The 14732-nt window shown below is 55.7% G+C and overlaps 4 protein-coding genes across 4 annotated transcripts; 2 read left to right on the forward strand and 2 right to left on the reverse strand.

Moving 5' to 3' along the window:
• The first annotated feature begins 4393 nt into the window (after positions 1 to 4393).
• B0T26DRAFT_508968 (Ser-Thr-rich glycosyl-phosphatidyl-inositol-anchored membrane family-domain-containing protein) lies at positions 4394 to 5751 on the forward strand. The gene is made up of 2 exons (XM_060435410.1): positions 4394 to 4693; positions 4759 to 5751. Exons 1-2 carry the CDS (start codon positions 4483 to 4485, stop codon positions 5706 to 5708), a joined length of 1161 nt encoding a protein of 386 aa, XP_060290550.1. The 5' UTR covers positions 4394 to 4482; the 3' UTR covers positions 5709 to 5751.
• Positions 5752 to 6057: 306 nt separating this feature from the next.
• Positions 6058 to 9954, reverse strand: B0T26DRAFT_732273 (CHAT domain-containing protein). The gene has a single exon (XM_060443102.1). It carries the CDS (start codon positions 9894 to 9896, stop codon positions 6444 to 6446), a length of 3453 nt encoding a protein of 1150 aa, XP_060290551.1. The 5' UTR covers positions 9897 to 9954; the 3' UTR covers positions 6058 to 6443.
• On the forward strand, positions 9948 to 11873 carry B0T26DRAFT_732278 (uncharacterized protein). The gene is made up of 4 exons (XM_060443103.1): positions 9948 to 10575; positions 10648 to 11023; positions 11102 to 11173; positions 11242 to 11873. The coding sequence occupies exons 1-4, from the start codon at positions 10289 to 10291 to the stop codon at positions 11440 to 11442; spliced, it is 936 nt and encodes a 311-aa protein (XP_060290552.1). The 5' UTR covers positions 9948 to 10288; the 3' UTR covers positions 11443 to 11873.
• Positions 11650 to 14732, reverse strand: B0T26DRAFT_757213 (uncharacterized protein; the record flags this gene model as incomplete). Its single annotated transcript, XM_060446220.1, has 4 exons — positions 11650 to 11934; positions 12022 to 12336; positions 14022 to 14216; positions 14400 to 14732. 4 exons carry the CDS (start codon positions 14730 to 14732, stop codon positions 11650 to 11652), a joined length of 1128 nt encoding a protein of 375 aa, XP_060290553.1.

The following is a 14732-nucleotide window of genomic DNA, read 5'->3' on the forward strand; positions in this document are numbered from 1 at the left end:
CCCAGACAAACTTTTTCACCGAATCTGGATTCTCTCCAAGATATGGCACTAATTATCGTGAATATTCAACAGTCCGGTTTGCACATCAAATTCTTGCTAATTACCACCAACCAGACCAGATCTGATCGCATTCAACCAGCACAAAGTTTAGATTTCTCCAAAGACGAGCGCCACAGGCAAAACAGACTGGTGGTGACACAAGCTGACTGTGCTGTGCTGTGCCGGGCCCGACTCAAGCTGACGGGCCCAATGAAAGGCCCCTTCTCGTATACGAGAGACAGGGCGGTTTCCCCCCATTCGCCAATTCATCCCGACACGTTGTATTACCATCTAGGCACAGTGAAAGCTGGAGCTGGGGGTGGTAAGTGTGAGGGCCTGGCCTTCCAGACCTCCCAGACGCTCTGACTAATCAGACGCCAGTCGGGTGGATCCACCCGACTGACCAATGGAAGCCCGACCAGAGCCCCACCTTGAGACACCCTGGAAGAATCTCGCAAGGGGAGACTTTTGAGCTTCTTTTCCCTTTTCCCTTTAGTTTAGAATCTTCGTCAATAGCGCCCAAATAGAGGAGTTCCGCCCTCATTCCCAGCCGGCCGTGACAACTACCAACCAAATAGCCCGTCTATATCCACCTCCTTGTCTCCGCCCCCGTCTCTAACCCCAGTCCCGGCCTCATCCCCGTCCACGGCTACGGCCATATCCACGACTGCGACCTCACCAACACGAACACCAGCACCACCACCGCTAGCAGCAGCACCACCAGCACCAGCACTAGCACTAGCACTAGCACTAGCACTAGCACTAGCACTAGCACCATTGCGACCGTCGCCGCTGCCGCCTACGTCACATGGTGTCCAGGACAGTTTTATGCAGGACATAACCAACAATAACACAAGCCAGATGTAATACCCCTCATTAGACTAATAAGGGTAGTTGTGTATTCATTTCTACACGGAATAATAGTTCCTATATTGGGCATGTTCCGTGGCTCTTGTGTTTTTTACCAACAAGCGGGCTTGGCTTAACGTAATTGCATAGCGAGCGCGCATGTATAGCGAGCGCGCACTTTTCCTACCCTAATTGAACTATCGTAAAACATCGTAAATTTCTCCACGATAAAACATGCCCGCCGTACGAAATGAAGCACAAATACAGCTTGCCCTTCAAGCTATGCAACGCGATAAGAATCTTCGCCTTGCAACTACTGCAGCCCGATATTCCGTACCCCGAAGAACACTTGAGCGGCGTTCGAACGGAGTCCTCCCTCGAGCAGAAATTATTGCCAATTCGCGGAATCTTGACCCCCTTGAAGAGCAGGTTATCATACGAAGGGCTCTCGACCTATACGAGCAAGGATTTTCGCCAGGATACGGTATAATAGAAGATATGGCCAATTTGCTACGCGCGACGCGTAACGCGTCACGCGTCGGACCACACTGGGCTGCAAACTTCGTACGACGACAACCAGAGCTCAAGATGCGTTGGACGCGTCCGTACGACTACCAAAGAGCTAAATGCGAAGATCCAAAGATAATTGGCGCGTGGTTTGACCGTGTTCGTAATACAATTGCGAAATATGGGATTCTCGAGTCGGATATCTGGAACTTTGACGAGACTGGGTTTATGATGAGCCAGATCTCGTCAACACTTGTTGTTACCTCGTCCGACGGCCGTGTGAAGGTGAAGAAGATCCAGCCTGGTAATCGGGAATGGGCTACCGTGATTCAGGCCGTACGGTCGGGTGGTGATACTATCCCTCCGTATATAGTGGTTGCGGGCAAAGTCCACCTCGAGAGTTGGTATCGCGATAGCCCTTTCCCATCCGACTGGGTAGTGGATCTCTCAGAAACTGGTTGGACGAATAACCAGATTAGTCTTGATTGGATTAAACACTTTGACCAACACTCTTGCCGCCGTACGATAGGTGGAAAGCGACTCCTAATCCTTGACGAGCATGAGAGCCACCATTCGGCCGAATTTGAGGACTATTGCAAAGAAAATAACAACATTACGCTTTGTATGCCTCCGCACTCATCACATCTACTTCAGCCTCTTGATATCGGGTGTTTTAGTGTATTGAGGCGGTCGTACGGCAAGGAAATTGAGAAGTTGATGCGCAACCATATTCACCACATCACTAAGCCCGACTTCTTTCTCGCCTTTTTCAACGCATTCCACGCGACATTTGAACCCGAAAACGTACAAGGAGGTTTTCGAGGGGCAGGCCTTATTCCATTCGACCCAGAGAAGGTCATTTCCGGGCTAGATATCAAGCTTCGTACGCCAACACCTACTGGGCCCCCCGAGGCCTCGTACGATAGTTGGGTCTCTCAAACGCCACAAAATGCTACCGAAGCCTCTCTACAGTCAATACACATCAAGGATCGTATTGCTAGACATCAAGGCAGTTCACCCACCCCGATTATTGAGGCCCTTGATCAGATTGTAAAGGGTACGACGAAGGTTATGCACGAGATGGTGTTGATGAAGGCGCGCGTGCGAGAGCTTGAGGAAGCAAATGCAGAATTGAGCAAACGCCGGAGAGCTAAAAAAAAAAAAAAAAAAGTCGTATCCGGGCAGGAGGACCATTAACTATGGAAGAAGCGAGTGATATTTTGGCCCAAAGGGATGCGCATGCATTGGTAGAGAAGGAAAAGCGATCGAGGGGTGGTCGTACGAGGAGCAACGCAACAGGTTTACGACACTGTAGTAATTGCGGCAAAATAGGACACAACTCTCATACATGCAAGGAGGACGCGAAAATGGATGAGTAATTAGATTCTGAGTAGTTTCTATTAATTTTTTTCCTTTGTGGTGTTGGTATTTCGTATAATAGTTCAATTGGGGTAGGAAAAGTGCGCGCTCGCTATACATGCGCGCTCGCTATACAATCACGTTATATTGTTTTGGTTTTTTGGCATTCGTTGTAACCCTAACCCTATGTGTAGCGGCTGGCTATCTGTGCTGACTCATCGGGGTGTATTAGTGCCTTGTATTAACTAGTGCCTAACTTTTGAACATGTGCATTTTTGTGCCCATCTTTTATACTGGGCTATAGCCTTGAATGCTTTAAAGTTGAGGCTTCGCCCCGGCTTTCTTCAAACCTACAAACAACTTTTTCTTACGACATAAAATCTATTCCATTAAGACGATGGAGGATTTCCAGCGCCTCGCTCCATGATTGCGCCGCCTTTCTGCGCGTCTACACCGAGGGCTTGGCATTGTCCTTTTGTCGTCCTTCTGGTGCGGCCAATGAGCGAACGTCTTTCAGAAGGACGCTCTTTCCTCAGCCGCGACCCGCACCCGAGTGAGGGAGAGGGTGACGCGCAGTTGCCTGGTTTTGCCACGACAATAGGGATTAGTGAGCAAAAGAAGGACCTAGAAGCTGCCACTATTCATAACTATAAAAGAGAGACTTTTGGCCCTCCCAAAGGAAACAAAAAGTCAGACCTTTTCAGACAATTCAAGCTTTACCTCCCTGCATCAAATGCTCCATTCCCGTTGCCCTGTGAATGCGCGTGACACTTTTTTCTTCATCGCACCGCAACTTTCTCAACACAACCCTAAATTCCTTCATTTCTTCGTCAATCGAGAGCTCGTTCAATTCTCAATCGAACCATGCCTATCTACAGCGAACTGGACATGTTGACGGCGATGAAACTCGTCTGTGACGGCGGCTCTGTCGGTCAGGCGGCAGCAAAATACTCTGTACCGAGTATCCCCCGTTAATTCCGCCGTTAATCTTTGCCAGAAGAAGGCCAATGTTTGATGGCAAACTCTTGAGGCTCTTTCGCTGCTTTACAGGCTCCAGCATGCACTTCGGCACCGGCTGGCCCGGAAGCTCGGGGAGCCTGACAAGGTCGGAGTGAAGTGGGTGAGGCATTACATGGCCCGGAACCCGGCAATTCGGACCCAAAGAGCACAGCGGATTGACTCGGTGCGCCTGAACGGAGCTATAAAGGAAGCTATCACGGCCTGGTTCGAACACCTGGCCCTCTCGGCGGTTCGGGGCATCAAGCCCGAGAAGCGTTGGAATAGAGACGAGACAGGCATTCTTGAAGGCCAGGGTTCAAACGGCTTGGTCCTAGGCAGTTCAGAAAGCAAGGTGTTGATCAAAAACAACCCGATCTCGCAGCTAGACCACCTTCGTGGAAAAGCCATAACCACAACAGCACTATTGTCTTGGCATGCGGCTCGCGTTCGCATCATTCCCCCTTTCAGCTCACCCGGTTCAGTCGCACGCCCCTGCCCAATGGACCCCGCCAGCAACCCTCCCGTGCGCATTTGGTGGCGCTCGGTTTGACAGATGACTGGCTTGTAGATGCATGCATGCCCTAGTCTCGCATGGGCTGTTTCCCAACTGATTTGAAATACCGAGGCCTGCCCACTCCGATAAGCCGTTTTCTGTCCCCTCTCTTCCCAAGAAAATCGGCAATCGCGACATGGTGGGTTCACCAAGTTCTCACCAACTAACTACACGCGATGAAGTCTCCTTCAATATGGCGCCAATTCCTGGCCATTGCTCTGCTCGTCCAGTGCTGCCTCGGGCGCCCCGTCCTCACAAACTCGGATTTCAACGTCCAGAGGGGCCAGCCATTTGTTATCACCTGGTCGGACGCGTCGGGGCCTGTCGACCTTGTGCTGTTGCACGGCGCCTCGACGACCACCTTCCAGGTCCTGCTGACCATAGCTAGTGAGTGGCGCTGTCTGTCTGTCTGTCTGCTTGAATATCCTGACCACGCTCGGCCAACTGCGCAGGCAAGGTGTCGGGGACGTCGTTCACTTGGACGCCGCCGCAGAGTCTCCCGTCGGACGGCATCCTAGCGTTTGAGATCTACGACTCGGACTCGCCAGACGACCCCAACTACTCCTCCCCCTTCACCATAGCCGGGAGCGGGTCAGACTCTCCGCCAACGACCACCCCGTCAACTTCGCCGCTAGTTTCGTCGACCACGCCGCAGCCGCCTTCGACGACCCCAACGACCCCGACGACTCCGGCGACCCCGACAACCCGCGTCTCGTCGCCCACTCCAACCTCCTCCCAGGGATCCACCGCCAGTGGCACGCATACCGTGTCGTCGAGCAGCCAGACAGATACTAGCCACTCGACGTCGGGCACCTCGTCGAGTCCTGTCACCAGTCAGCCGTCGTCAACCGCCGGAGGGGTTAGTGGAGGGGTCAGTGGAGGTGGTGCAGAAGGAGACAGCTCAAGCGGCGGTCTCAGCACGGGCGCCAAGGCAGGCATCGGCATCGGCGCCGCTCTGGGCGGGATTGCCGCCGTCGCCGCAATCGCCTACGTGTTCTACCGGCAGGGCAAGGCGGCCGGCGCCAAGGGCGGCGCCGACGGAACAGCAGGCGCGGCGGAGCTCGGCGAGGGCGGCAAAGGCAGCACCCTGGCTGAGCTGGGCGGCGGCAAGACCGCTGCTGAGCTCGGCGAAGGTGTCAAAGATAACACGCTGGCTGAGCTGGGTGGCGCCAAGACCGCGGCGGAGCTCGGGGAAGGCGGCAAAGACAGCACTCTAGCCGAGCTGGGTGGCAAGCCCACGGCCGAGATGGGGACGCCGGCGAACGCGGCCGAGCTGCAGCACTCGTCGCCCGTGACCGTGTCGCCTGTCTCAGACGCCACTACTCTGGCGCCCGGCGCCGACATGTACTACCCGCTGCATGCCGTCGAGTTGAGCTCGGAGCAAGCGCCGAGGGCGTTGTAGTTCATTTGCGGGATGGTTGAGACTCGAAGCTGTGGAAATTTCTGGGTTTATATATGCTTAATCGTACATAGTGTACACCAATCTGGCTAATCATAATTTCTAGTCCACTGCCGTGGGACTTTGTGGTTTCCTGGATTGCGGACAGTCTCGTCGAAAATCCAAGTGACATGCTGAATGCAGCGCATCTGAATACGGCAGGAAAGACTGCAACAACGCGGCACACGGCCTGAAACCAGTCCAGTCTTTTCATTCGGACCTGAGCTGATTGCTAGACTGTATTTCTGAAATAGTTCGCCTTGGCAAATTGTTTGGCAATCAAATCGACAGTGGTAAAAACGAACAAGGGCCCACATGGCAGCGACTACATCTTACATGGCAGCGACTACATCTTACATGGCAGCGACCACATCTTACACCAGGTCTGTCCGAAAACAAAGGAGAAGAGTATGATGAGTAAACAAGAAGCAAAAATGTGGTTCGATGGAGCTGGGACTCGCCAGCCGAGAATGGAGACTCACGAGTCATGCCACGTCACCGGAAAGTAACGCGCTACCATCACGCCATCCGACCCACGGCTGTGGATTGATGGAGAATATGGGTTGTTTCAAACACCAAGTACGCTAGGGGACTAGGGATAGGTCAGGTATTTTCTCATCCGTAGAACAGAAGTATGCTTGAGATTTAGGGATGCTTTCTCGGTCACGAAAACCAAGAGGGTCTCACATGCTTCATCGTTTAGGCACCAAAGTGCACATAAGGACCCCAAACCGCCACACTCTCGCCGCTCTTCATCAAACCCATCACGGCCTTGTGCAAAGATTCGGCAACGTTTGCAACCTGGAGCCGTTCACCACTGCCGAGCAGCTCCGAATACACGTGTCTCGACACCTGCGGCGCAACCGCGTCCACGATGGGCCACATGGTAGCTAGCACGTTCGGCACGCCGGCCATCTGGAACGCGCCGGCCACGTGCAGGCCCTCCTCGCGCAGCAGCAGGTCCCGGTTGACGGCCATGTCGCAGGCCGAGAGGTTGACGAGCCGGCAAGACCTGAACTCGATGCGCATCAGGAAGCCGACCGTCAGCGAGTGTCCCCCCTTCCAGTCGCAGAGCAGCAGCCTGCTGCGGAGCGGCTCCAGCGGATCGGCGACGCCGTGGCAGGCGAAATGGGCCACCTCGCACGTCCGCAGCGCCTGCACCACGGGCTTGCGGTACGGCACGGCTTGGAACTCCTCTCTGGGGTGTCCCATGGTGGTGACCTTGTATCCGCGCCGCAGCATGGCCTCGGCTTCTCGCACTTCGCTAGCGGCGTGCTCCAGGTCCGGCTGCACGTCGGGCGTGAACCTCATGCTGACTAGTGCGGCCTCGGGGAGGCGGTTAGTATCAGTAGCCGAGACCGTATTAGAGCTCATGCGGTGCATTGTCCTCCGCGCGTATTCTAGGGCCCCGAGCGAAGGCGTGTAAGACGACACGAAAAAGTCAAAGACGTGCCGCCGTCTCTCGCTTGGTTTCGGGTTTTTCGAGTTGCTATATTCGCCCGCGGCGTGGATGGGGAACACGCTGATCCAGCCGCTGCTTACCCACCACAGCCGGGGCAAACGGCTGCCTGTCGGCTGCGGGTCGCGCCGACATATTCCAGCTTTCGCAAGCGCCGAGACGACTGGGCCCGCCGCCGCGTCCCACAGCCAATGGAGCAAGTCCTCGAGCACCTCTCCTGCCCTGGCGGGGTCTTTCTGGCGCGCCTCCAAGAAGGTGTTGAAGTGTGTGTAGTGCTCTTCGCAGCGCTTCTGACTAAAATCCGGCAGGGGCTCGACCAAGACTCCCGCTTGCGAGACGACCACGGCATGGGACGACACGTTGCTCTGGACGAACAGGACGACTGGGCCCTCCGAGGACACCGAGAGCAGCCTTTCGGCTGAAAGTCCGGGCAGGAGAAAGTCCTCGAACCCAGGCTGCTGCCGTATCTCGGCGAGCACTTCGTTATACTCGTCCGCCGTATGGAATTGGTTGGACGCCAGCAGCCCTCCCCATGACCTGTCGCCAGCTGCTGCCCCGGCCGCAGCCTTCGGGCTTCTTGCCAGAAGTGTTCTTGCTTTCACGAAGCGCGCGGCTAGGGCCCGGTGTCTAGCCTCGAGGTCCGCGGCGCTGGCTTTTCGACCGAGCACCAGGTTCCAGATCACGCTGCGGCACTGCTCAGCGACCTCGAGGACCTCCTCGGCGGGCCACCCGGCCATGAGGGCTTCGCTGAGCGCCCGCACGTTCAGGCGGCCGAGCAGCCGCAGCTTCCATATCTGCTCCGACCTGGTATCCGACGGCGACACGACTTGGAGAAATGCCAGCACGACACTCCGATACACCCGGGCTGCCCTGCCGTGGTCCCCGGAAATGCGCTGCTGGAGGGCCGCCGCCTTGGTGGCCGTCATCAGACGCGAGATGGAGACGCCGTCCGTTCCTGCGTATAGCTTCTCCCAGGCTTCAATGGCATTCTCCGCGTATCTCTGGTCGCCGTGTATCTTGAACTGCACCTCCCTGACATCGCCGAGGGTGTCGTACCGTTCCTGCAGGTTGACTTTGATGTCCTGGCAGGCCGCGGCGAGACGGTCGAGGACATGTAGGGCGTCATCGCAGTCCTTCAGGGCGAGCTCCTTGAGGTCTCGCTGAAGATGACTGTTCGCTCTCGTCGCCAAGACGTCTGCGAGCGTTTTGAGGGCATACACTTGGGAGAGTTTGTCAGTGCAGCTGAACGACACGGCCTTCCGGAAGTGGCGGATCGCCTGGTCCAACCAGGAGGAAGTCTTCTGGGGAGCGGCGGCGGCGGCGGCGGCGGCGCTGTCGTACTGGCGCAACGCAGTGTATCCCAACTCGGTGGCAACGGCGGCCTTTGCTTTTGCTTCCAAGGGCAGCTTGCCAAGCAAGACCGTCGTCAGAGTCTTTATCGCAGATTCGTCTCCCGGCTTGTCCCCGGCGAAGCCTAGGTCCCGCTTCATCCGCTGGGCTCCGATCATTGCGGCTGCTCTTAGCGCGTAGTGGCTCGAGTCGGGACTGGTCAGTCTGAGGCACTGGGAAAACATGCCGTGGGCAACACCGAGGGCCTCGGGCGAGTAGTATGCGTGGAACTGGAGCTCCCAGGCCTTGCCCATTGCGAACAAGTATGGGGCAAACCCTGGGCAGTCGGCGGGTTTCTCGTCCCACGTCGACAGCAACTCTTCTCCCGCCCGGTATCCTCCCAGGATGGAGGCAAAGGCCACTCCCCGTTTGTGATTTGGGTCAAAGGACATCTCGTTGAATGCAGCCCCGGTGGCCTGGAAGAGCTCGGGGCGGATGGGACTCTGATCATTGAGGACAAGGAGCTGGTTGGCCTGAGAATACTCCATTATCAGGGTCTTCAGCGAAGCGCCACCGGGACAGAGTCTCCAGCGCGAGTGCAAGACACGCAGCCGAGCCATCAAACACGACAGCGTCTCGCGGGGGGAGAGACTTGCATTGCTGTCGTCGCCGTCAAAGATTGCCTGGGCCTCGGCAATGTCACGCTCGCCTCCCGTCGCCTCGAAGCGCCGACGTAACGCTTCCGCCAGGGTCTGCTGGGTGAGCACCCACTCGCTTGAACCAACAGCTTTCGAACTTTGGGCGGCACCCGCTGCGGCGCGCAGAACATCAATGGCCATTTCCAGTGCCGACGGTGAATTAGCGCACTCGGAGAGGTCGATCAGCGCCTGGCCACAGGCTCCCAGCAAGCCCGGAAGGCACGCAGCATCATCTCGGCCCACGCTCGCGATGGCGCTTCCAACCAAGTCGAGACTCTCCAGGACAAACTGTCTGTCGGCCGTCCTTTCGTAGCGAATGTGGAGGATCGTCAGCAATTTTGTCAGTGCCAGGCAGTAGCTAGCCGAGGCGGGTTGTTGGTTGCCGAGGAGCGCTCTCAGACCCGACTCTGCCGCATCCGCGTCGGGCTTTAGGCCCATGCGAAGCAGGCGCTCGAGATGGATGCTCGCGCCGAGTGCGGTGATCTGGGTAATACGTTCTGACAGCTCGCTGGGGCCAGTGCGGGAAGCTGCTGCGTCGAGCTCGGCGAGGGCGTCGAGGGAGAGCTGTTCATTCTGGACCTGGTCGGAATGGCTCTTGGTGTATCTCTGCAGCAGCGTGCCGGCGCGGGCGCAATGCGTCTGCGCATGCTCCTCGGGAGACTCCATCGACGGGTAGAACTGCGCAACGCGGTCGGCGTAGGGCGTGGGGCGTGGGGCGTGGGGCGTGGGGCGTGTGCGGGCATGTCATGGGCAGCCATCGCTAGTCGATTGCAGCTCGGCTTACGTACGCATGTTGTTCAATCAGGTGGGTCACTGGGCTGAGGCGGAGCCCGTGTCGCCCAATCACGGACAGGAAAACCATCGGCGGTGGCCTATGGAACTAAAAGCGGGGACGATTGCCAGAGGCCGTGCAAATCGCGCAGCTCAGCCTCTCTGTTATTGGATTAATTAATTAGGTAGACAGACTTGCACCCACTGCCCACCCCCGCTCCCCAACCACTTTCTCCCCCCCCTCGCTCTCTTCAAGTACAAGATCCAACCGCAGATCACGCGGCGTAATGGACGCGACGTATGCGAAACTGATGGCCAAGTTCGGCTACGGACGCTGCCTCTACAGACCTCCGTCTACGACTGAGATGCGGCCTGGCTCGGTGGGCTACTGGGACAGCAACGCCAAGTGGCAGCCCATTGCCCAGCTGGACGACAGCGAAGACCTCAAGGCCAAGGGCTTTAGGCCGCCCCAGGAAGAGCTGTTGGCGAATGACTCCACCCTCGATGAGGGGTGGTCGCCCTTGTACTCTTCGTCAGTCACCGAGTCTGACATCACTGCCGAGGTGATGGCCAGGTGCGCATGCTCTCTCCTTGAAGTTGGGCCAACAGGTGCGCACATCACTGCTGACCGCGAAAACTCGGGCAGATTGCCCGAGGGCGCCGCAACGGGTAAGGCGTTCTACAAATACCAGGGCAGCGAGAACGCCGGGGCGGTCCTTATAACTGTAAAACCCATCAGCGCCCGCAGCTTCCTCCACGAGTCCCCGTTCTCACGCTGGACGTACGACAATATCGATGCTCTCATGGCTAGCCCGAGAGGCGAGGATATCAAGACGCACGGTCTGGCTATTATCAGGGATACCTACAGCACCAAGAAGTGCCTGCTCAATGTGTGGGAGTCAGGCAGCCGCGCCTTCTCGGTTGGACTCACAGTAGATGCCCATGGAGTCTTGAACCTGGGCGTCGGCGGTGGGTGGTCCGATGCAACAGATGCTGGCGGCTGCAGGGAGTTTTCTCCCAAGGTGAGAGCCCCCACGAGCCAAGCTGGTAAATGCACCTGGTATATGATAAGACCGCACGCTGACAGGAAATCAAAGCAGAATCCAGAGGACGAGGTTGTAGTTTGTGCCAGCGGGCTTGTCTTCAAAATCCGGCGGCTGTTTGGCATCACCGTGAGGCTCGCCTTTTTTGCAACCACGCACCTTATCTCACAATACCAGGAGGACTGATCGAAATGCAGATGCTCTCCCACCCGGCGCCGCTCAGGAGTGCAAACACAGAGGGATCTCTTGTCGAGACTCGCCAGATCAAGAGCAAGGAGAGAGAGGATCTGGTCTTTGAGCTTGAGCGGGAGGTATTCGGCAACCCCCTTCTTGCTCCTGTGGAGGAGGCATGCGCATCATCAGACTGGGAAGATGACGAAGATTCTATGGCTACCTAGGTGTAGCTCACCATTCGTATCGCCATCACCATGAAGCCATTCTTGTTACTAACTCGCTCCCAGCTAATTCTTCAAGGCCGAAACATAGTAACTTTACCAGCATGATTCAGGCCGGGGCCTGCCACTCGATTATGAGGACTTCACATAAACACAAGAAGACAGCGAAATACGGAACTAGTTTATAAGACTTGCTAAGGATTGAACGTCTTAGCAGATGTGAGCGAGAAATAGTGGGCAAACCGCCTTGCGCCAATCAATTTTGCTTTTACTCTTGCGTAAGGCGGTCAGATCGTATCTGCCCCATCGCTTGCACGTGGTGGCGGCTAGGGCGGGGCTGACGGGTTTGCCGTTGAAGTTGGACGTGCCGGGCTTGTGTCCGAACGCGGTGCCAATGTCGCACCAGTGGTACTGCGGCGGCGGCGGCGGCGGCGGGCAGCAGCACGAGTGCATGCAGATGCCGGGACACGCGAAGCTGACCTTGGTGTACATGAACTACCGGCCTCTAGGAGCATTGGGGTCGCCGATCAGGGTTCCAAGGTTGAAGCAGGTGGCTCCGTCAATGGAGATTCCGGCCGTGACGATGATGTCCTGGTTGCAGAGACTGTCCGATGGCGGGTTCAAGGCGGCCAGCACGGCCGAGACGGGCACCCAGCAGTTGCCGACATTGGTTCCAGCCGAGTACGAATAGTAACTGTTGTGTGGCCAATTGCCAAGGCCGTTCGGGAGCTTGGAGGGGTTGCCGTTGCTATCAAGGATGGCAAGATGCATGTTTGTGACGGGGGAGACGGCGGTGAGCTCGACATGGAGGCAGGTCTGTCCGGCATAGGTGGCGGCGGCGCTGTGGTGAGGGTACAGGACAGCAGGTATCGCTGGTGAAGGCATCTGCAGCGCTAGCTGAGCAGTCGGCAGTGGTAGCAAGACTGCCGCCAACCAGCCTAAGGCCAGCAAGGGCAACGGTGATAGGTCGCATGTTGATGAGCTTGAGCGTCAGGGAAACCCAAAGCGGATGAGGTTGACGTGAGGCGCTACTTGATCATGGACAGTCGAGGGCTGCGAGCCACTGGGCTCTTAATAGCGCTCAAGTTCCCAGGGCGAGGCGGTTATCCTTTGGCCCAATGCCCCTTGAGGAGGGACATGATGCTTCCTTGCCCGACTCCCAAAGTAGTTGACGCTCGCGGCCTAATGCCTCGACTCAATTGAGTCTGAATTGCATCCAGAAGCAGATAGGTCAAGTCATGCCACCTAAACCACGCCATCTGTCAACTTTAATGCACTCTGTGGAGTTTCTTGGGAGCATTCCCGTGGAAAGGTTGAGAAGGCGTCCAATTATCGGCTTCAATCCTCACTTTTGGGTGACAACGCAGGGCGACGCGCTGGATGCTTTCGGAAAGGACTGCGTGCAGTTGCGCAGCCACTGTTCGGACCCAGTCCACCCAGCTCAATGGACTGGGTGTGAAAGAAGCCATCGCGCCGTCACTCCTTGGCGTCCTACAGCGTGATGTGTTCGTTCACATAATGACCAGGCGCCGGGCGGACCAAACCTAGTTGACAGCCGGTGTCAACCGACAGCCGTCTTTGCTGTGGTTGAGGCCGGTCTTGACTCTGGGTGGAGACCCTGAATCCGGTTGAATTAGGTACCTATTATGATGAGATTCCTTCTTTGAATCGCTCCACTTCGACTCAGTCTACTGCTTCTTAACTATAAAGACCATAGAAATTTGAAGATATATGGAGCATCTAGAGTGGCGGTTTATTGCAGCACAGCGCCACGGCAAAATCTATAAGTCTTGCCCGTGATCAAAGTTGATAGTGGCTTGAAGGGTCTTGGATTTTCTGTCTTCCTCCTATCTAATAATATAGGAAAGAAGGCCTTTTATGCTTCTAAGAAAAGGACAAAGGAAACCTGGTTCAACGGTCTGTTTAGTCGTGCTACGTAAGGGACTTAGCCGTAGTAAGGGAGACAAAAGAGGGCATCCGGAAGTCTGGGAGCCGGAAAAAGGGATTAGGGCTGAAAGTCACGAATGAAGGGATATGCAGTGTTTGGAGGGATATGCAGGTATGTGGTTTGACAATGTGGCTCAAAAGTGGCTCAAAGTGGGCGACAACAAGCAAGTAAGTTTGTGCATCATAATTATCCATGAAGATCGAAAACACTCTGCACATTAAGAAAGCAAGTCCTAATTACTATAAATCTCACTTCGAGACTCCCTCATCATTATTGACCCGGCCAAGGAAACGGAAGGCTAGCAGTCCCATTTGCCAGCGAATAATAAGGATACAGCAAGTTTTCTCCAACATAGGCTGTAGGGTTGATCAACTCACACGTGCAGCTTTCCATCGAGGTGCACTTTTGATTTGTGGTAGATTTTGCCCATGCAGACCAATGTTGAAATGTATTGTTGCTGATTGGAAAGCTTGTCTAATCAATGCACGGTCAAGGTTAACTAACTGGAGGCAATCACGGGCTGCCCCTGCCGCAGACGTCTGGAAGGGGAATATTTTGGTCGGTGGTGTGGGCGTAGGTGTTTACTTACGATGTTGTCTTGACACGACGTTTGCGCTTGCATCCAGGTACTGACCATAAAGCCGTCGTAGGTTGTCTTGGACCATGTCTTCTGCACGTCCAGTGCCTCGACCGCTAGTTTATAGGCCTCCTTGGAGAGCCGGTTGGCTTCCTCCGCAAGGCCAATCGCTCTGTCTGCGAGCTGAATGCCGCAAATGGCGTAGTACAGTGTGAGGAGAGCAATGGCCACCAGCGAGATCTCGCTCAGTATCTTGAGTAGCATTCTCAACTTGGCTTTCCAGTTCGCTTTCAAGTTTCTCCAACGAGTCTGTATCCATATCGGTACTGTATTATGTGGATTCGGAGCGGTTTCCTAGCATTTTTGAGGCGACTGCTGATCAGCAAGGGTCACTCTAGGATTTCAAACGCGGTTCGTAGCTAAGTGTGGACTTACAACTTGACATGTGGAGACAGCAGGCTCTTTCCCTGGGATACGAGCTTCCAGTTCAGCTATTCTCGCCGCCTGGATATCGAGCTGCTTTTGTTGTTGCTCGGCCATGATCTGCTGTTTCTCTAAAAATGTTTGCTGCTCCTTGATCATTGCCATGAAATTGGCCCCGATCCGCTCACGGTGGCCGTCAACGTCGTTGAACTGGCTTGATATTTCTTCCCCAAACTCTTGCAATTGGCTTGTGGGACCCGGAGAAGGCTCGCCGGGTGCTGTTGATGTGGCAGTCTCAGGCTGCGAGTCATCTGAGCCGGAGATTGGAGAGGTCTCTGAAGCCAT

Source organism: Lasiosphaeria miniovina (assembly GCF_030549165.1).
Source record: "Lasiosphaeria miniovina strain SMH2392-1A chromosome Unknown B0T26scaffold_8, whole genome shotgun sequence".
NCBI classification, from domain to species: Eukaryota; Fungi; Ascomycota; class Sordariomycetes; order Sordariales; family Lasiosphaeriaceae; genus Lasiosphaeria; species Lasiosphaeria miniovina.

Excerpts from the sequence above, each read along its gene's own strand:
- B0T26DRAFT_508968 (XM_060435410.1), top strand. The coding sequence starts at position 4,483 with ATGAAGTCTCCTTCAATATGGCGCCAATTCCTGGCCATTGCTCTGCTC. Across the intron at positions 4,694-4,758 it reads GGTCCTGCTGACCATAGCTA|GCAAGGTGTCGGGGACGTCG; the intron begins GTGAGTGGCGCT and ends CCAACTGCGCAG.
- B0T26DRAFT_732278 (XM_060443103.1), top strand. The coding sequence starts at position 10,289 with ATGGACGCGACGTATGCGAAACTGATGGCCAAGTTCGGCTACGGACGC. Across the intron at positions 10,576-10,647 it reads ACTGCCGAGGTGATGGCCAG|ATTGCCCGAGGGCGCCGCAA; the intron begins GTGCGCATGCTC and ends AAACTCGGGCAG. Across the intron at positions 11,174-11,241 it reads GGCGGCTGTTTGGCATCACC|ATGCTCTCCCACCCGGCGCC; the intron begins GTGAGGCTCGCC and ends ATCGAAATGCAG.
- B0T26DRAFT_732273 (XM_060443102.1), bottom strand. The coding sequence starts at position 9,896 with ATGGAGTCTCCCGAGGAGCATGCGCAGACGCATTGCGCCCGCGCCGGC.